The 20,218-nt window shown below is 41.5% G+C and overlaps 2 protein-coding genes across 2 annotated transcripts; both read left to right on the top strand.

Moving 5' to 3' along the window:
* Positions 1 to 86: 86 nt before the first annotated feature.
* Positions 87 to 11,862, top strand: kdm2ab (lysine (K)-specific demethylase 2Ab). The gene is made up of 23 exons (XM_026330465.1): positions 87 to 275; positions 718 to 758; positions 2,249 to 2,387; positions 2,659 to 2,737; positions 2,892 to 2,938; positions 3,347 to 3,525; positions 3,827 to 3,933; positions 4,094 to 4,187; positions 4,463 to 4,616; positions 4,744 to 4,859; positions 5,148 to 5,274; positions 5,409 to 5,680; positions 5,816 to 5,893; positions 6,210 to 6,455; positions 6,567 to 6,695; positions 6,812 to 6,898; positions 7,117 to 7,347; positions 7,670 to 7,699; positions 8,054 to 9,087; positions 9,741 to 9,904; positions 10,029 to 10,175; positions 10,344 to 10,559; positions 10,674 to 11,862. The coding sequence occupies exons 2-23, from the start codon at positions 723 to 725 to the stop codon at positions 10,853 to 10,855; spliced, it is 3,894 nt and encodes a 1,297-aa protein (XP_026186250.1). The 5' UTR covers positions 87 to 275; positions 718 to 722; the 3' UTR covers positions 10,856 to 11,862.
* Positions 11,863 to 12,338: 476 nt separating this feature from the next.
* Positions 12,339 to 20,172, top strand: ankrd13d (ankyrin repeat domain 13 family, member D). Its single transcript, XM_026330484.2, has 16 exons — positions 12,339 to 13,158; positions 13,258 to 13,393; positions 13,508 to 13,632; positions 13,860 to 13,905; positions 14,337 to 14,480; positions 14,675 to 14,864; positions 15,463 to 15,529; positions 16,066 to 16,147; positions 16,387 to 16,448; positions 16,562 to 16,692; positions 16,831 to 16,988; positions 17,170 to 17,283; positions 17,620 to 17,792; positions 17,899 to 17,978; positions 18,475 to 18,708; positions 19,558 to 20,172. The coding sequence occupies exons 1-16, from the start codon at positions 13,075 to 13,077 to the stop codon at positions 19,619 to 19,621; spliced, it is 1,890 nt and encodes a 629-aa protein (XP_026186269.1). The 5' UTR covers positions 12,339 to 13,074; the 3' UTR covers positions 19,622 to 20,172.
* The last annotated feature ends 46 nt before the right edge of the window (positions 20,173 to 20,218 follow it).

Below are 20,218 nucleotides of genomic sequence, written 5' to 3'. Positions count from 1 at the left end.
GGAGGATACAGGGGGCTGGGTCCCGAGCTTTTCTTCTTCTTCTTTTTTTTTTTTTTTTTTTGGTGTGCGTGTGTGTGTGTGTGTGTTTTTTGACACGCTGAAAATGGCGGCTCGGAGCGTCGTATCGGTCTAACTTTATCTCACAATAATAAACACAACAATATACACAGCTGTTAGCACATAACATGGGGAGACACTTTACTGGGAGACCTTAGACGGTGTATCTGGGAAACAATACTTTGACTACTACAGCTAAAAGGAGTTAAAACGCAGAGGTAATGATAAAAGCTTACAACTGTCGGATAGAGGCTAACGTCAGCTAGCGTTAGCTACCTAGCATCCGTGCTAGCCGATCACTTATGAAAGGGATTGTCAACTGAGCTAGTTCACGTTAGCCGATACGAGTTAAGTAACGTCAGCAAATAGACACGTTGTTCCGCAGTATTTCTGTGAAGAGATAGTCTCTGTAGTCGGCACTTGTCTCCAGATAGTGACACCGTTTCTTTATAAATGTACGCAGTTCTCTCTGTGTTGCTAATCTTAGCTTGCCTGCTAAAGCAACACTGTTAGCTAAGGTTAGCATGACTAGCTAGCTAGGCTCTACTCAGATAGAGCTATGCGTTTCTATCCGACAATATGTATAAGCGATTAAAAACATCAGCTCTTTAATCAGCGTGGTTTCACAACACCACCCCAAACTTTTCTTTTCTCTTGTAGAGATTATGGAGGACACGCATACACGGTACAGCAAACGCCTGGTGAGTAACTTTAACTGTTAACGTTAGCTTCCCGGAACAACTGTTTTGTGTTTGCAATGCCACTGTTGTGTTTTTTCTTCCATCCAGTGCAAGTGTGTAACGTTAATCTTAGTTAATCTAATACACGCGAAGCTATTTTGTGACTGAAAATGACTGTAGTTGATTGGGATGGCCCCCTTTCCTTTGACACAAATGGGTCCTGTCTGTTTTGTGTGCAGCCCTAATAACGATATTGAACCTGTCTAGCTAAAGACTGTGGGTTCAAGAGAAGGTCAAGTTCAGTGTCTAACCTGACAGTCTTTATGCTCTGTCCCTGTTCACTTCTTTACAGTTTCTTCCTCCTTGCTGTAAAGTGATAACCCCAATTCTTTCGAGCTTCTCGTTTTGTACTAAGAAATTTTACTGGTAACAGGACTTAAGATGATTAGATCAAAACATAAATATTGAAATAAAAATATGTGTAATAAAGACTGTCATTATTGATAAATTGCATATCTAAGCCTGTTTGCTGAAACAGCCAAAACCTAATTAAAGCACCCAGTATAGTGTTTCTTAAGTAACACTCAGTATTTTATTTTCTTGTTTTTATTACTTTATATTGAAGAAACACCATGTTTTCTTTTGTTTTATTAAAATGTTTTCAGTTGCAGTTGAATGGGTATTCTTAATCTCTTTGTTGTGAAGGTAGGAACTGTCAGAGTTTAGGTAATACCATTTTTATGGTAAAGAATGGGGGTGGGGAGACCTCAGAGCAGGGGTGCTTTATCCATCTGTCTAGCCAAGCAGTGCTGCCTATGGTAAATGGCAAGAGGGGAATTATGGGAAGGGGGCAGTGTGTCGAAGATTAACCCCCCACTATTGTTATGCTGTATTTGGCATTTGTTTGTTTCCCACATGAACTGACTTGGTTTGCTGGCTGAGTAATCGGTTTGGATTGGTTTGTTGTTGTTTTATACTTATCTTGATTTGAAGTATTAATTTTCTCACTCATAAAAGTCTTAGTTCCCTGTCACTGCTGTGATATAGATAACTGGTCCCATGGGTGTCACCTCATGTCTTAGTAATTAGATGCCTGTAAGAACATCTTAAAAATACATTAAGCATTGCTGAAGTGGAGTCTTGGATCTTGACCTTTTTTTCCCAATTGTGTTTGCTGTTCATTGCGGGTCAATATCCATTAATAGTAGAGGGATAGTGTGGTGATAAATTTATGATCATACTGCAGTTGATCTTTCATACTAATTTTCACACATGGTATATTTTTATAGTGTTAGATGTTTAGATATGTGATCTTGACATCACAGTTTCAGTCTGTTTGACAAACTGCAGTAAGCCAACTTTGTCAAGGCACTGGACTATCTTGAGTGCAGTAAAACATCCTGTTTCATTCTTTTTCTCTGCTCTTTCATACAGTTCTTTTTCTTTCTCACTTTATGTAATATTGTTCATGTCTGACACAGAGGTTAAGAGAAACCTTCCTTTATCCTCAGCGTACAGGTACGCGACGTCGCTACCAGGACGATGGAATCTCAGACGATGAAATTGAAGGGAAACGATTGTTCAACCTGGATGAAAAGTTGCAGTGTAGTAGATTTGGCTCTGAATTGGTCAAGTACATGGAGGGTAAAGGTGAGATGTCAACTAGTAAAATGAAAGCTTGTTCAAATTTAATTTAATAGAAGTACACCAGAACACATGTAATAAATTGTGAAAGAGGAATGGTTAGCAGTTTGTTTTACATGCTATAGTGCTTCATTTTGCCCATTTTTGTTCCTATGTTGATCAGTTTTTCTGTCAGTACATACTGTTTTAATGTCATATCTTTGAATTATCTAGCCAATGGAAGTTTGCAGTTTTTGAAAATTGATTGCACTACTGTGTTTGTGTATCTCCTTCCTAGATTTCACGTTTGAATACATCCAGAAGGAAGGGCTCAGGGAGCCTATTATCTTTGAGACAACTGATGGCCTTGGCATACAGTGAGTTTCATTTTTTTACTGTTTTATCGCTAATTATTCTTTTTTTCTAAATACATACGTTTTTTTCTGGTTTTACTGGAAGCAATTGCCAACAAAAGTGTGTGACTGGATAAAATAAATGTATACATTACAAGTAATTTCCTCTTTCTTGCAGAATGCCAGACTCAGATTTCAGTGTGAGTGATGTCAAGTTGTTTGTTGGTAAGATTTTGTTTTATGTCCTGACATTACTTTTTGTACACAAAAGGAATTCTTCCAAATGCCAGTAAAGCGACACTGATATATTTGCTGACATTACTTTATTGCAGATGTATCTGTATTGATGAATATTCTGGTCACTGAGTAATGAAAATGCTAGTTCCTGTGGTTTTAGTTCCACGAAATTGACTTTTCAAAAATATACTGAATCAAGATTGTGTTCCTATTTAAAACAGACGCTGTTGTTTCATGTATTATTACTGCATATTTTTTAAACACCCAAATCTCAATATTGATCAATCAGTATCAAAATACAATATAGCTGCTGAGTTTTTAGTTTATTTTAGCACAGTGGATTTGGATTTACTTAAAGTGGTCTCAGTTGCTGAACCCTTTTTGATTCTCCTACAGGTAGTCGACGTATCGTAGATGTGATGGACGTGAACACGCAGAAGGGTATCGAGATGTCAATGGCTCAGTGGAGACGCTACTATGAGACGCCACCATCAGAAAGAGAGAAACTCTATAATGTCATCAGCTTGGAGTTCAGCCACACCAGACTGGAGAATCTGGTCAAACGACCATCTTCTGTGAGAATGCACTCAATTTCACGCCTTGTGATTTTATCAATATATATGCATTGATAATACAATTTAAAACACTTACTGAAACATATTCACACTTTATTCACAAATTGTGCGTTATGTATCAGTGAACAGCCAGAAAGCACACAAAAAATGGAGTAGTTCTACTAATCATATGTTTGCTGCTTTAGGGTAACAGAACAGTTTGTCTATGTATATTTGAGTAGTATTATCAGAAACAGTCTTAGATCTGCTGCAGACAGCTTGACTGGGTGTTTTGTACCATTTATTTCTTCTCATTATCCAGGTGGACCTTATTGACTGGGTGGACAACATGTGGCCCCGTCATCTCAAGGAGAGACAGAGAGACTCCACCAATGCCATCATAGATATGCATTATCCCAAAGTACAGAAGTGAGTATCCTAGAGAACATACAAATGTCTACATTAAACTAATCACACATCCAGCTTGAGTCATAATCTTTAGTTAGTTCATTTCAGTGTTAATTTAATTCAAAGCCTCTTTTAAGCTTTTTATCCGGTATTTATCTATAATCTCCATTGTGTTTTTCAGGTACTGTCTTATGAGCGTGAAGGGCTGCTTCACAGATTTCCACATTGACTTTGGAGGCACTTCAGTCTGGTACCACATCCTGCGAGGAGGAAAGGTCAGTCTGGATGTCACAGAGGAACCATAGAGTTGAAGGTTTGGCTGTTTGTACGGGCCTGTTGGAAACATTTAAGTTGTATTGACAGGCATTTAGTACAGCCATGCCGTCTGAATAAAACTAAATGTTATTGTGGGCCACCAACACTCCATAATGCCTTTTATTCTCCAGTTACTGCCCCGTGAAGGTGCATTAGTGCCATGCATGTTTTTTATTGATTTGTTGATCTCAGACCTACAATATATACATGACTTTTTTCCATGTGATTTGTGCAGGTGTTCTGGTTGATTCCACCCTCACCACAGAACCTGGAGATGTATGAGAACTGGGTTTTATCAGGAAAACAAGGAGATACCTTCTTGGGCGATAAGTGCCATGACTGTCAAAGGATAGAGCTCAAGCAAGGCAACACCTTCATAATCCCATCAGGTCTGTTATAGTAATGACACAAATGTAATACACAGTTACAAACACTATCTCTACTCGTGGCTAAAATCAAAAACCCACACACTTGACCACTCTATGCTTCCAGCATCACGTGCCTTTTTTGTTGTAGGGTGGATCCATGCTGTTTACACCCCAGAGGACACATTAGTGTTTGGAGGGAATTTCCTCCATAGCTTTAATATCCCCATGCAGCTCAACATCTACAGCATTGAGGATCGTACACGGGTGAGCAGCACCTCGCATTTACTTACTTCTATTCCTATGATAGTCCAATACCAGTGATCTTTATTTCTCAAATTTAAGTCTGTATACCTCAGTGAATGGGACTCAATAGTCATTTTTATAAGGTGACAAGACCAGGGATTGTTTAGGGATGAACTAGTCAGTTAAAGATGATCAGCTGGGGTAGTGGATACAAGCAGGTGCTCTTCCTGTGCCCGAGCTGTATCTTTTATTGTCTCATGGTAGTATTATCAAGCAGTATTTTTCCCCATTTGTGTTTCCCTTCTCTAGGTACCAGCAAAATTTCGCTACCCATTCTACTATGAGATGTGCTGGTATGTCTTGGAAAGATACCTCTACTGTCTGACCAACATCTCCCACCTCACCCCTGAGTTCCAAAAATATTCTCTTGGCATAGGTGAGGATGGATGGCAACAAAAACAATATTTTTTCTTTTATTACTCACACAGACATATGATTAAATTGTACATAAAATGCACATAAATAAATCCATTACTGAAATGAATTTCAACCATTGCATCCCCTTTTAAGGACTGACCCCGGCTGATCTTGAAACCAACGGTCACACCAGGAGCAGTAGCTCCAATGGTGTTGAGAGTGACAATGAAAAAGAGGAGGTCAAATTCACAGAAGATGAAGTCAAAGAAGAGGCAGCTGAGGTTACCAGACCTCAGTATATGCTGACCCCCTTTGAGTTGGAGGGACTGTGGAATCTCATAGGGAAACTGGAGGAGTTGCCGTCCCACAAAAAGTGTGTCCCTGCAGGCATCAGGAATGCTGCAGCACTGCTCGAGGACATGAGGGTAGGTGTCACCTAAGTTCCTTGTGTAGTTCATCTCACAATGAACTCACACCAGTTTTGCAACAATTAGCTGATATTGTACAATTTGCTACTACCATCTTTGTGCATTGTCATCATAATTGGTATATATTTCCAGGTTGTTCTGAAGGAGCATGCCAATGATAACCCCATGCTGGCTTACACTGGTGAACCTATTGTCAAGTGGCCCAAGAGGGTGAGTAGTAACTTGTTTTAACAGGCTTTTTGGTAGATGAGAATGAATAGCTACACACCTTTGTCGAGTTGTGAGCAGATTTGATGTTTTTAGATCTTCATTAAGTTCAAACCATGTTTTCTTACTATATCGTTAATAAATTTGCACCATAAGGCAAAATACATTTTTATAGTTTTATAGTTACTTTAAAGTGTTGTTTATTTTACATTAAGCCTTTTATTCCTGATCAACATATACGGTCTCTGATATTTATGTTTTTGCAGGACACTATTCGTATCTAACTTTTTCGTCTTTTCCGCTGGGGTCTCTTTTGCAGCCATCGTGGTACCAGCCACCCATTCCTCCTGCCCCTGTCCTATACCGTCCTCGCTTGGCCCCTGCCCTGCAGAGGTCCACAAAACGCTCCTCCATTTCTGCTCTGAGGCGTAGACGGGTGAGGTGCAAACGCTGTGCCGCATGCTGCAGGAAAGAGTGTGGCACCTGCCAGTACTGCCATGACATGAGGAAGTTTGGCGGGCCTGGGCGTATGAAGAAGAGCTGTGTCATGAGACAATGTCTAGCGGTGAGTCAGTATACCCATTATGCTCTTTGTTTGTGATTCTGTATGAGTGCCTGATCTAAGATTTCCGCATTATTTTACTGCAGTGTAAATAACTTGTCTGTGTTGCTCCAGCCTGCCTTGCCGAATACAGCACGTTGTGCAATATGTGGAGAAGGTGAAGCCGATGAATCAAATCCAAGCACTCATTCACTCATGGAGTGCTCAGTGTGCTCGCAGATTGCCCATCGTCATTGCATTAAGGTATTCTGCTTCAGGCATATTAACAGTTATAAACTTAATACATAACTTAAATTACTGCATGGTTTATTTTTCTATTTATGAAGTTGTTTCGAAGTTTAAACTCATCCCTGTTTCAGGAACCTGGTGAGGGGAAAATTAATAAGGATTTGCCCAGCTGCTGGGAATGTCCCAAGTGTTATCAAGGCAAAGGTTCAGCATCAGAGGTACCAAACGCACATCTTCTTTCTCTCACTTGTCCGATCATTCTCTCTCTCTCTCTGTTCTCTGCTCATGTTTTTTGTATGACATTTTTTCAGCGAAGTTTCCTATTTCATTAACTTCCACCCAGTAAATAACTAATAGTTGATGTTGAGAATCAAATGAATGAGATATTTTCTTCTTCCACCCTGTCCACCATCTATTCCTGTTCTCCCTATGCCAGTCTTCCAGCGATGAGGAAAGTGAAGAGTCAGAGGGCTCAACCTCTTTACCACCATCCAAACTTGCGTACCGGGAGGGCATTGGTGTCGGAGAGAGAGTGAAGAGAGACGAGGGAAAACATAGCAAACCTCTCTCCCGACCCACAGCACCACCACCTTCTCAGAATCTGTTACTGCAGCATCAACAGAACCGCAAAAGAGCAAGTGCACTGGAGCTCAGACTTAATAAGAGGGTAAAATTGAGATGCTTTAAAAATATTTCCAATGTTTTAATGTATTTATTGTATTTTGATGTCTTTGATTAGTGAACCCCACATTCATTTGGTTTTCTTTCATTTTTATTTTAAGATTTTAATGCACTGAAAGGAATCACAGAGCTCATTTCTTTATTTGTTTTGAAATTGATTTTGAACAGTATTAGTTACTGACATCTTTAGAGAATTTAGATTTAAAATAAAATTTTGGGGACTTTTTAAGTTTTACAATAGTAAACTTCTTTATGTGTATTTTGACTTTTTCTACATTTGAAATACAATCCTTTTTTATTTATTGCAGATAAAACTGGAGCGCAGCAAACTCTTAGTGGTAAGCAGTGTGCCTATTTCTGCTATTTCTACTATATTTTGCATTTGAATAGTGCTACAGTGGATATGTAGTATTATTCCAGAATGTAGTTTCATCAAGGTAACTTAGTTTGTTAAAGGCCCATTTCAACCATGATGTTTTTTTAAAAAAAAATACAGTGAGGACTGGTGTTAAACATCATTGTAGCATTGATGATTGATGTCAATTAAGAAACTTTCTTTTTCAGGTATTAAATTGAAAGTGAACTGTTAAAAAGACATAACTGCCTGTGTTGTAGCATTAGATGTAGTGTTTGAAACATTCATCAGTTCTTTCTTTCTTTCTTTCCTTCTGCCATTTCCCTCCTGCCAACAGAAACATTCATCTCTTGATCGTTCTCCCAAGCTGCTGGGCTCCAGGATGCTCTCCCGGCTTCGTTCTCCAACCAGCAGACTATCTCAGGGCAGGGGCCAAGGCTGTAGCTGGGCGAGTGGCTCCCCTTACCACAGCTCTTCAGGAGGGACTGGATCCTTCCAGCAGCAGCAGTCTTCCCTCGGTCTAGTACTTGTGCCCAAAGGAGACCCTCGCAGAGGGCGAGGTAGAGGGGTGAGACTGCGGGGAGGAGGAGCTGGAAGAGGAATCGGAGATGGTAGAATCGACGGAGAGATGGATGAAGAGAGTGAGGACAGCAGCAGCAGCAGCACCAACAGCAGCAGCAGCGATGAGGACGAGGAAGAGGAAGGGGGGCAGAACAGTGGAAGGGGAGGGGATAAAGAGAACCGGCCCCAGTCGAGGCGAGGACAGGCAGCCAAAGAAAGAGAAGAGGAATTGAGTGAGCTGGCCAACCAAAATGGTGCAGAGGAGGATGATGTGGAAGAGACAGAGCAGGACAGTCACATAGAACACAAGGATGGGTCATATCTTAAAGTGACACTCCAAAAGCCAACCAGGGCCAAGCGGGACCCATCAGCAATCATCCCCAAATTAGAGGCTATTGCCCCTGAAACTGCCACTTCTATAATACATAGCCAGAGTAAAGCCCTCATCAGACCACCCATTAGAAATCTCAGCCCCTGTCCTGAGCAGCCATCCATTAAGCACACACCACCACACACTCGCAGTGGACACACAGACCCTTGTATCTCCCACCCAGAGAGGCTGGAGGCCTCTAAAAGAATGAGGCTGAGCAGGCCAGCTAATTTTAGCAATGGTGCCTCCTCATCATCTGCTGAGCTTCCCCATCTCCGCATCCCTCTGTCCGCCCTACAGGAAGGAGGGAGTGAGGCAGACAGGGAGAGCACGGGGAGTGGGCCTAGCTGTGAGAGGGAGGTGTGGGTGTCTGTCTTCCGCTACTTAAGTCGAGCAGATCTCTGTGTCTGCATGGCTGTCTGCAAGAACTGGTACAAATGGTAAGACTTAGTTGCGGTCTGTCATATTTTAGTTAGGGGTGGGTTCTGATAGCCACTTCTTTTATTGGATCTGGTTTCTGGTCAGAAAAATACTTATGTTCATTAAGTTCAGACACTAATGAAATGTATCTTTTTTTTGTTTTTGTTTTAATCTACCCTAACTCTGTTATTAATGAAGTGCAATGCAGGCTTCTTATTTACACAATTATTATAACTGACTGTTACAATGACAAACATCACTGGTGTCTGATTAGATGATGTCACTTCTTAGCCAAATGAAACATTTGGTTTTTCTTTTGGTTAATGTGCTGTCTGCCACCGATGTCCATTTTCCAAAATTGTGTGTGTTAAACTACATACCGCTCTAACACCACTGTACAACCACGAATGGGCTGTGCATTTTAACAGGAACCAACAGAGAGGTGACTGTTCTCTGGAGAAATAATTGAGCTGATCAGCTCACATCAATTTAAGAATCAAATAGTTTAACTATGGTTTTTAATCATAGATTCTTAATCATTTAAACTGATCAACAATACATCTGAATTGGTTCCTTATGTAAGCAGCTCTGTAAGCTCCTTTTATAGAACACACACAATGGTGTGAAAGTGTTAATCCATGATGTGTTCTTAATGATTGTGTGCTTCCCGTAGGTGTTTAGACAAGCGGCTTTGGGCACGGATTGACATGAGCATCAATCGTACTGTCACCCCTCAGGCCCTAACAGGCATCATAAAGAGACAACCAGTCACACTCGACCTCTCTTGGACCAAAATCTCTAATAAACAGCTCAGCTGGCTTGTTGGCCGTCTGCCTGGTTGGTACACACAGAAACGCACATTCTTTTGCACAATTTTGATTGAATTATTTAATCTACTGAAAGTTGCGCCTGTGCTCTTAACACATCCATTATACACGTGCACTATCTCTTGATCTTTCAGGGCTGAAGGATTTGATGCTGGCAGGTTGTTCCTGGTCATCTATTTCAGCTCTCTGCTCCTCTGGCTGCCCTCTCCTCCGTTCTCTCGACCTGAGCTATGCTGATGGGGTCAAAGACTCTCAGATCAGGGATCTAATCACCCCTCCAGGTAAGGAAAGAGCAGCTCCAGAGGCTACAGATCGAGTTCTTGATATGCATGAGGTCACTGTTAATGCAGCTTCTGAAGTTTTTCTAGCTTCTACTCCTTGCTTCTCATCCTTTTTGTCATCCAATTTTTACATAATCCCTGCACCCCCCCCAAACACCTCTGTTCCAGGCTGTGACAATCGCAGCCAGTTGCGGACCATGCAGTGTTTGCGACTAGCAGCCCTGGACATCAGTGACTCCACTCTACGCCTGGTGATCCGCCACATGCCCCATTTAACAAAACTGGACCTCTCAAACTGCAACAACCTCAGTGACCACTCCATCAATCTGCTGACTGCAGTGGGCTCGTCCACCCGAAACACACTTACAGAACTCAACCTGGGAGGTGAGCATTTGTTGAGAATAGCTAATAACAGGAAATGTGTATCTGTGCATGCTCTCGCACACACAAGTATTGCCAACGTTTTATTCATTTGTGTGGACCTTTCTCCTCTCCCAGGCTGCAGTAAACTGACAGATGCATGTCTAAAGTATCTCCGACGCCTCTCTTGCATCTCACTGCTCGACCTGCGAGGCTGTAAAGGTGTCTCTCGCAAGGCCTGTGAGGCCTTCATCTCCGAGCTGTCAGTCAACACACTCTACTGCCTATCAGATGAAAAACTGATCCAGAGGATATCCTAAGCACCTGCCTCGTCTCACTGCAGAGGCACTAAAGGAGGGGGAGTGGATCCTGATGTGAATCTGTGCAACACAAAGGACACAGACATGCAATGAGGTTTACATGCACCTGTATCACATAAAAAGAGTGGTGGGGTCTAAACTGTGAGGGCATACTCACTGAACTGGTGTTAGCGAAAGAGTTTGTCACAGCCAGAACGATGTTTTCTTTTTTTTTCAACGCAATTTTTCTTTTCCCGCGTGCACCGTAAGAGACTCAGGAGCTTTCTTATTTTTTTTTTCTGCTGTTCTTTTGAGAATGAAGGTTGTGTGGATAAAGAACATCTTTTTTTCTGCTAGGAGAAGAAGAACATGGGCAATTCATTAGATATATTAGACATTCATTTGATAGCCAAATGTTTAAGTCTGGTTTGGACAGATGCCATTCATGACTCCCTTCACAAAATCCTGCCTTGAGAAAGAGATGTTTGGATTTCTTCTTTAGGGTATAAATGCGTTGTTGGCTGATCCCTATAAAGTCTTATTTATGTTACTTATTTCAACTCTTTTCAATTTCAGCTACATTTTGGTGCTCCATACGAATAATTACTATTGTTAGATACAACAGTGCATATGTTAAGTTGTTTGATGACTTATGTTTTATGCACAACAGCCACGGTGTATTTTTATGACAAAATGTGACGGGCCTTTCACATCATTTTCTAACAAGTGAGTTACTGAAATGACCTGTGTTTACCAGTTGTATAAAAGGGTAAAAAGACAAAGGGCAGGTTGCATTAAATGTAGGGGGTAAGCCAAGGACTAGGTGTCAGATAAATGGTGCGTTTTCAAAAAAAAAACAAAAACAAAAAAAAAAGTTAAGGTGCTATTATTTCCAAAACTCCTCTTGCTTTGTTTTTGTACAGACATTTAGAGAGAAAAAAAGTTACTATTCTATTTCAATCTCAGCCCCACCTGCTTTTGATAAACTTTTTTTCTCTTCATGGGTAAAAAAAAAAAAAAAAAAAAAAGTAAGCATCTACTTTTCACTGAACTTCATGATTTTTGTCCAACTCAGCATAGAGACATTTTGTTTAGCCCGGTGGGGGGGTTTGCTCATTTCTTTGTAGTGTTTCTCTATCAAAGGTCTCCTCCAAGACTTCACTCCTGGCCATATCCCGAAGATGAATATAAGTATATAAATATATACTTTTGTGTAAATGTGCTTTCCTCTTTTAGATGATCAAAATGGGAATCCTGTAGCAATGTAATTATTTTCAGAAACCTTTTTCACTTTATGTTATGTGTTATTTTTCAAGAAAAATAAAAAATGATAAACAGTGGCTCATATTTCTCTGACAGTGGGAGAGATGTAGTGTAATGTAACATCGATTGCTGGATTTTCCTGTTAATATCGCTGTTTATTTGCATTTGTAGAACCTGATCAAGTATCAGCTCCTCCCTAGCTCCTCCCTAGCTCCACCCAGCTCGTCTTCATAACCTGGAAATAAAGCGCCGCCTAAATAAATGAGTAACGCTGCTGCAGCCGTGAGTGCACCTCCACAGGCTTTGGCAGGTGTGGTCCGGATTGGCGATCGTTATCCAGACCGGACTGAGTGCTGTCGGCAGCAGCTGTCACCACCGTAGTATCGGATGCCTTCAACTCGAGTGACCTGGATGTGAAACTGGACTAAAGGCCGAATTTCGCCTGCGATAAAAACGGGATGGTTGCAGCAGCAGCAGCAGCAGCTGGTAGCTAGCTAGCTAACTTTATTACCCGGCGGTTTCACCCATATTTGCTAGCCGTAAATAGCACGTCTCTCGTGGGGGGAAATGAGCGCACTCGGAGGTACATTTCTGGACGGTTAAATGATCTTGTGTTGTGAAAAAATGGAAAGCAGGTCCCGAGAGGAGCAGCAAACGATGTTGTCATTAGCTGGTTAGCTAACGTTAGCTCGGCTAGCTGTTACAGCAAATTAGTGGGCTGAGTTAGACGAGCTAACTCAGCCCACTAATTTAAATAGGCACGCACGATATTCCTGTTTGTTAGCCGCTTGGAAAAGGCTTACTATCCCGCTGACAGACCTTCGGCGTTTAACCATTTTCTGCTATTTAACCGAGAAAGCTAGCTAACCAGCTGTGGCGCTGAAATCGCTGCCACATTGGTGTCACCGCAATCTGTTGTCTGGAGAAGTCATATTGCAACTACAGCTTTACTACAGTCCGTCAGGCGCAGGACTAACATGGCTCTAGAAGCGTACCCCCTGCATTTTCTGGTGTGGAACAATCAGTATCTGGAGCTTGATCGAGAGCTGCAGAAGAAAGAGGTAAGCGAGGTTTGTTCTGCAGCTGCTGAGTTTTTACAGATGCGTTTGTTATGTCGCACTGCATTGCGCTGATGCTGCCTGTGTGTTTTGGTTTTGCAGCAGGATGTGGAGCGCCTGGATCCGAGAGGACGCACCCCGCTGGAGCTTGCAGTGTGTCTCGGCCACCTGGAGTCAACCCGGGTGCTGCTCAGGCACAGTGCAGACCCGACACACAGCAACGCACAGGGCTGGACCAGTGAGTGCTCTGCTCTGGCTCGTACCAGGAGGGTGCTGAGGGAATAAGTAAACACCTGTGATCGTTAAAACGTGTGTGTGTGTGTGTGTGTGTGTGTGTGTGTGTGTGTGTCAGTCTTGCAGGAGGCGGTGAGCACTGGGGACCCCGAGCTGGTTCAGCTGGTGCTTCAGTACCGAGACTTTAAGCGTGCTACTGAGAGACTGGCAGGCATCCCAGAACTGCTCAGCAAACTAAGACAGGTACAACAGCCTCATCAAAGCTGGTCGACTGATTTATTAAAAAAAAAAAAAAAAAAAAAAAAAAAAAATACAACCCTCTGGGTCTCACACCCTGCCGCTGTGTCAAGGCATCTATTTCATTATACTCATTCAAATTACAAGGTTTACCGAACCAGTCAAGAAGACATGGAGCATGGGAGGCTTTTGCATTTGTCTGTGTGAGAAAAACTTTCCTTGGTTTCATCTAGGCACGGGACTTCTATGTGGAAATGAAGTGGGAATTTACTAGTTGGGGTGAGTGTGTTTCATCAATATGTTTTCACAGAGGTCAGTTTCAGCACCACCGTAGTTGGACAGCTCCCTGGGCACTGATTGTCTTATTGTTAAAGACTAAAGTTTTATCATGCTGTGTGTTTTATGGAATTAGTGACTAATATGCCGTTTCTTTGCCTATTCTAAGTCATAAAATCCTAATGTGAGTGGTTACATTTTGAAATGTAAAATTGAAGTAATGTGCTTGTTATGTTTTACAGTCATTGAATACAGATAATACAGGTATATTAATCCAAATATAGGAACAGTAAATTAATCCATATTGGAAAAAAGTCTTTAGTTTGCACCTGAATGCAGAGAGCTTCCCTTGAGTTGAGACTCTCTGTCTGTAAAATATCCGTTTCCTTTTTTTTTTTTTTTTTTAATATAGTTTTTGTTTTATTTGCTCGCAGTGCCCTTGGTGTCAAAGGTGTGTCCCAGCGACGTCTACAGAGTGTGGAAGAGCGGCTCTTGCCTACGTGTGGATACCACACTCCTGGGCTTCGAACACATGACCTGGCTGAAAGGGCGACGCAGTTATATCTTCAAAGGCGGAGGTGTGTATGGTCCTTGTAGTACAACTAACAGTTAAACCTGAAAATGCTGTACTGATAAACTCTGCTCCACTGGAGACTGCATCTTTTTTTTTTTTTTGTTTTGTGGTGGGGCCTTTGAAGTTTGTCTTTTCAATCAGTCTGTAATATTGACCCGTTCTCTGGTTATTTCTCGTTTCTGTCTGCTTGTTTTGTAGATGACGGGGCTGTGGTGATGGAGGTGGACCATGAGAAGCAGGTGGTGTACACAGAGCCTCTTGTGCTCTCACCTCGTGACGCGCCCTCCCTCCTGGCAGCCATGCAGCCATCGCAGGAGAATACAGCCCAGAGACTGACGTCGCCCATCGTCTCCACTCACCTCAACACACGCAACATTGCCTTTGAAAGGTAACAAGCTTGTCTGCTGTATACACACATACAAACTGCAGTCATTTTATGAAGATTACACTTGGTGAGGTTGTGTTTTCTAGGTGTGCAGATATCCTAAATTTGGTTTACGGCGCTGCCATTTCACCCTAATGTGGAGTGGAGTGTTTTTGTTTTTTGTTTTTAAGTTATGTAGAGGCTTTACACCCTGTTTATATTTAAGAAAAGATTATAATGTAATTTGACATAGAAATTTAAAGTTGAAATAGGATATTGTCTAAGAATGGCCTCAGTATGAAAACTTCAGTGCTGATTTCTACCTTTTGATACACTCACCGGTGTTACTCTGGTTTACCTACACTCTGTTTTCAGCTCTCTATAAACAGCTTCCATCACAAGAGCCAAACACATTTTTAATTAAAAATATATGTGCGACACTTTCATCACATCGAGGCCACTGCAGTCAGTACAGAATTATAGAAAAAAGTGAAGCAAATCTTATACTGTGCAATGTATCTCTCATCGCATACATAATGTACATCACGTCCTTACAGTTAACAATACACATACTGATATCCTCTGTGTCAGCAGCCCTGACTTTATGCTTCTCCTTGTTTAGGAACAAGTCAGGAATCTGGGGCTGGCGTTCTGAGAAGAGCGAGGTGGTCAGCGGGTATGAAGCAAAGGTAAGTGACCACAGAGCCAACATAGTTGAGAAGGTTTTTCAGATGTAGCAAAACTCACTGAAATGCGTAGTTCACACCATTTGGAAGAACAGTTTTATGTGGTCACATATTATTCAGCAATGGTTGAATTGTCCTGACAAGGATCACTAGTAACAAATGCTGTTATCTACTACAAATGTTCCTACATTTTGATTGTTTAACTTACACAGTGAGAAATGCATCAGCTTATTGCTGTTTTTGAACATAAAGCTCATTTTTAGTCAGGATTGTTCCTTTAAGATTGTATATCATTTTTAGACAGAGTAGTGCGAGATGTTAGATTGGAGGTACTTTACACTGTTCTGGTCTAACTTTAGCACCAGTTGCTTGCACCAGGAAAGCATTTCAATGCTCATTAGAACATCACTAAAATAGCTGTATGTGTAAGACAGTATATGCCTAAGACGCATGAGAAATTTTAAACAATAAAATCAAATAAAGTTTATCAGATTTTGTTTTCAAGACTGTTTTTCATTTTTCTATGTCACTGTTCCAAGGTTTACAGTGCTACCAATGTGGAGCTGGTCACTCGGTCAAGGACAGAGCATCTATCAGACCAAGACAAGTCAAGAAGCAAAGGTGAAAACACAAAGACATATATAACGTGGTGGGAAAGCATGTAGGTCTCAGAGCCATTGTTTTTAGGCCAGAAAATAACTTTAGTGAAATATTGCTGAGGTGTCTGTTGTTAGTTTTGTGCAGAACTGTTTATCGTGTTCCAGATGCTCCTCTTGCATTACTTAAAGAGGCCATTTAGAGTAAAAATAGAACAAATTTGCAGTGGGCGATGAGGATCTCCCTACTTTATTCCCACTTAGGCTCAAAGACTCCTCTGCAGTCCTTCCTGGGAATTGCTGAACAGCACACAGCTCACAATGGGGTAAGAGTCTCCATGGGAACTGTCCATCCATCTCATGCACACGCACCACCCACTCTACTTGGTTCCACCTTTGATGAATAGCATCACTCTTAACTCTCTCTGTATTCTGTTAGAGTAATGTGTCCCAGTGCGCCAGTCCTCACAACCCCACAGCCATCACAGCTGAGGAATATTTCAACCCAGAGTTCAACCTGAACGGACGGGACATTGGACGTCCCATCGAGCTTACCAGCAAAGTCCAGAGGTACGGTAACAATCAACCAGCATACACTTCCTGCATAGATGTGGTTCACCTTTTGTTTAAAAGCCAAATTGGGTTTTGAAAGAGCATGTATCTTTTTTTTTTTCTTTTTTTTTTTTTTTCTTTGTGCCTCCTCTCCAGGTTTAAAGCGACCCTGTGGTTGAGTGAGACTCACCCTCTCTCCCTGGCAGAGCAGGTGACACCCATTATCGACCTCATGGCCATCTCCAATGCCCACTTTGCCAAGCTGCGTGACTTCATCACCCTGCGCCTGCCGCCAGGTTTCCCCGTCAAGATAGGTGGGTGCAAGAGGTCACCCCAGTGTGGATCACTCCCTGTGTGTAGCTTGGTGGATGCCTAGAGATTTTTTTTTTTTAAAAAAACCTCAGTTCAAACCCACATGTTGAACCAGATGTTACCTGAATGCTACTTATCCGTCTCTGCCTCCTGTCTGAATTTGAACTCCTGTCCGTCTTTCAGAAATTCCACTGTTCCATGTGTTGAACGCCAGAGTGACCTTCAGTAACCTGTGCGGCTGCGACGAACCGGTCAGCTCTGTGACGGTTCACAAATCAGAGAGCTCTGGAGAAGCTGGTAACTATAGACTCACACATACTGTACGCAAACACAGTTTGTTTGAGCTGTTGCTTCTTCTTTATTTGGATACTCTGATCTCCCTGGGGTCCAGAACCTGAAACATCAGTTGCTGCTTACAGTAAAACAAGGACAGATACTTGAGAGACCCAGCTGTATCATCATCTAGGGAGGAGGCTGTGTATCATAACACAGAGCAAAGTAATTATAATATTGCTTTGTCATTTAGCATTGTGGTTAAAGAAGAAGAAATAGCGTTGTCAAACACCCCACAGGCTCTGAAGGGGCTTTCTGAAATGACGACCATGTAAGTTGCAGTAATCCACCTACTCCCAGGTCAGTCTCCCCCTCCCTTCAACTGTGAGGTGGATCCCTCGGTGTTTGAGCCCCCAGCAGACTACACCACCCTGGGTCCGGGTCGCAGCGAACCGATGAGGGACGAGGATGACAACCTGCTGCAATTCGCCATTCAGCAGAGCCTGTTGGACGCTGGCACAGAGAGCGACCAGGTCAGAGCGAAGCCTAATCGTTTTTTTTTTTTTTTTTGTTTGTTTTCTTTGTTTTTTAGGGGGTTGTTCTGGCTACAGTTGTTCTAATTGTCACCTGGATTTTCAGGTGACTATCTGGGAGGCCTTGACCAACAGCCGCCCGGTGCCCCCGTCTCCACTGTATGAGGAGGACTCTCAGCTGGAGAGGTGAACTGACATTCACACTTTCCTTCTTGTTTCCTTTTCAGGCAGGTGAACTCTTCTGTTAATAGAGTGATTATTTTATAGACTGAACAATATAGTGTCTGTGAACTGAGAAAGTCAAGTGTGAAATCAGGCCTAATTTATGTTTGCATATCCATACACAAAATGTCAGTTCAGGCCAGTCCGGTTGAGCCATCTAGTCTAGATAAAAAGGGGCAGTTCTGAGTTTTTTATGTTTTTGCTGTAACAGAGAATTATGAATAAGCATAAGTTAAACCACTTGATGGTTTTATTCAAATCTCTGGCTTGTGAAGCAATTTAATTAAAGATCTCTAAATAGAGTTCAGTGATTAGCTTTTGCTCTCCACCTTCTCTTGGGAACTAAGACTCCCAGTCAAACTATAATGAAGCCCAGCAGTGAAACCTTCCCTTCAAGATACTGTTACTGTTAAATAATCTTATTTAAGTTTTAATGTCCTTGTTTCTTTTTATTTCTCAGGGCGATCCAGGAGTCGCTGTCCATCTCACTGGCAGGCAGACAGGGAGAAGACATGGCCGACCCCAGCCAGCCCTCCTCTGTATCCCCGTCGGACCCCTCTGCCAATTCCCCACTCTCCTATAGCACAGTGACTGACCCGCGGTTGTCGGGACACTTTGGCGTGGCGACGAGCTTCGACGAGCAGTTGCGTATCGCCATGGAGCTGTCATGCAGGGAGCAGGAGGAGTTAGACAGGTGAGGCGGGAGGAATTGGAAAGACACTTAAGAGCAATCTGATCAAATTGACATGTTGGGATTAACTTGACTCGCTTTATTCACCAAATGCTTTTGGCTGTTTGGGTTTTTATCATGGTGGTGTCTGAGACTCTTTTCAGTTCTAAAGTATACAAGAATTACAATAAAAATACTTTATAACCACATATGCAAATGGGGAAAATAGGTTGACTCCTTTTCTCAAGGCATTTAATTCAGTTTCAGTGTAAATAACTGCTAACAACACTAATACTTTTCATCTACAATTGAGCACATCTTATTTTCAAGAACCTGTTAATAGAGCAGATACAATGCAGTTTACTCAGCAGACTCTGTTGCTTGAAGACATTCAACTTGAAGATGAGAACTTTTCTAAACTTGTAACATATTGAAAAACAACACACTAATTTTGAGGTGAATATTAAGGCACTTCTGCCCTTGGCCACTTTAATCTGTGACTAATGCCAGTCGAATACCTGGAAAGTGAGATTACAGTATTTACTGAGAATTCTCCCTCAAACCTACTTATTTTTCCTGTGAAAAAAATACCTGCAGGAACTCATGCATTTTGAGCATGTCTATTTTTGTGTATCTATTCACAGATGCCTTTTTCAAACAATATCAGACTAAGTACAAATGCCCTTATTATACTGATAGCTGCAGTGGAAGGTTAGCGTCTGAAAATGAGAATAAACACATAGTTCTTTGTTTCAGTGAAGCTTCAGTTATAGTGAGAATCGGTTTTTCCTGAGTAATATATTCGTGGGAAGTAAGTATTTCAAAGTCACTACAGTCATTGTTCTCACTGATGAGCTTTGTTTTTTGTGCTAGGAAGCAAAAGGAGGAAGAGGAGGAGCTGGAGCGGATCCTGCAGCTGTCACTCACTGAGAAGTAATGTCACAACAGCAGCAATGGAGGCGGGTCTTAATTGGGGAACAATCCTCTTAATTTATTCTGTTTTATTTTTATTTTTTAAATCCTGAGATTTTAAGTTATTGCAGATATTTTATTTGTCTTTCTCACACGAAGGCTGCTACAAGAGTGTAAAGGACTAGAATATAAATAACATGAAACAGGCTGGAGGGGTGAATGCAAAGAGAAGAAAACAGGTACTTTGAAACACACAACAGTAAAGGAGGAGACAGAAGAAGTCTTTTTTTTTTTTTTTTTTTTTTTTTTTTAAATTGAATATTTTTCACAGTTTTGCTGTTTTGCTGTGATGAATGATCCTTAAACCTATAACTTCATGATAATGATTCATGATGATGATGGAAATAAAAAAAAACACAATCTTAACGGAATAACTTATAATTACAATGGTTATAATATTCAAAACATTTATGTTGGCTTAATTATATGTGTGAAAAATAAAGATAAATGATCATCTGAATTGTGGGTAGGCTTTCTTCATGGTTAAGAACAAACAAAAATTGAGAACATAATTGTTTGTAGCACCACTAAATCACATTGTATGTAATTCAGATCAGGCTTA

Source organism: Mastacembelus armatus, chromosome 10 (genome assembly GCF_900324485.2).
Source record: "Mastacembelus armatus chromosome 10, fMasArm1.2, whole genome shotgun sequence".
Classification (NCBI taxonomy): domain Eukaryota; kingdom Metazoa; phylum Chordata; class Actinopteri; order Synbranchiformes; family Mastacembelidae; genus Mastacembelus; species Mastacembelus armatus.
This window is presented reverse-complemented; position numbering and strand designations above follow the sequence as displayed.

What these genes read in the sequence shown, in the direction of transcription:
- kdm2ab (XM_026330465.1), top strand. Translation starts at nt 723, where the DNA reads ATGGAGGACACGCATACACGGTACAGCAAACGCCTG. An exon ending in CATTATCCCAAAGTACAGAA is followed by an intron (nt 3,934 to 4,093) that starts GTGAGTATCCTA and finishes TGTGTTTTTCAG; the next exon opens with GTACTGTCTTATGAGCGTGA. An exon ending in TCATGAGACAATGTCTAGCG is followed by an intron (nt 6,456 to 6,566) that starts GTGAGTCAGTAT and finishes GTGTTGCTCCAG; the next exon opens with CCTGCCTTGCCGAATACAGC.
- ankrd13d (XM_026330484.2), top strand. Translation starts at nt 13,075, where the DNA reads ATGGCTCTAGAAGCGTACCCCCTGCATTTTCTGGTGTGGAACAATCAG. An exon ending in CTTACCAGCAAAGTCCAGAG is followed by an intron (nt 16,693 to 16,830) that starts GTACGGTAACAA and finishes CCTCCTCTCCAG; the next exon opens with GTTTAAAGCGACCCTGTGGT. An exon ending in AGGTTTCCCCGTCAAGATAG is followed by an intron (nt 16,989 to 17,169) that starts GTGGGTGCAAGA and finishes TCCGTCTTTCAG; the next exon opens with AAATTCCACTGTTCCATGTG.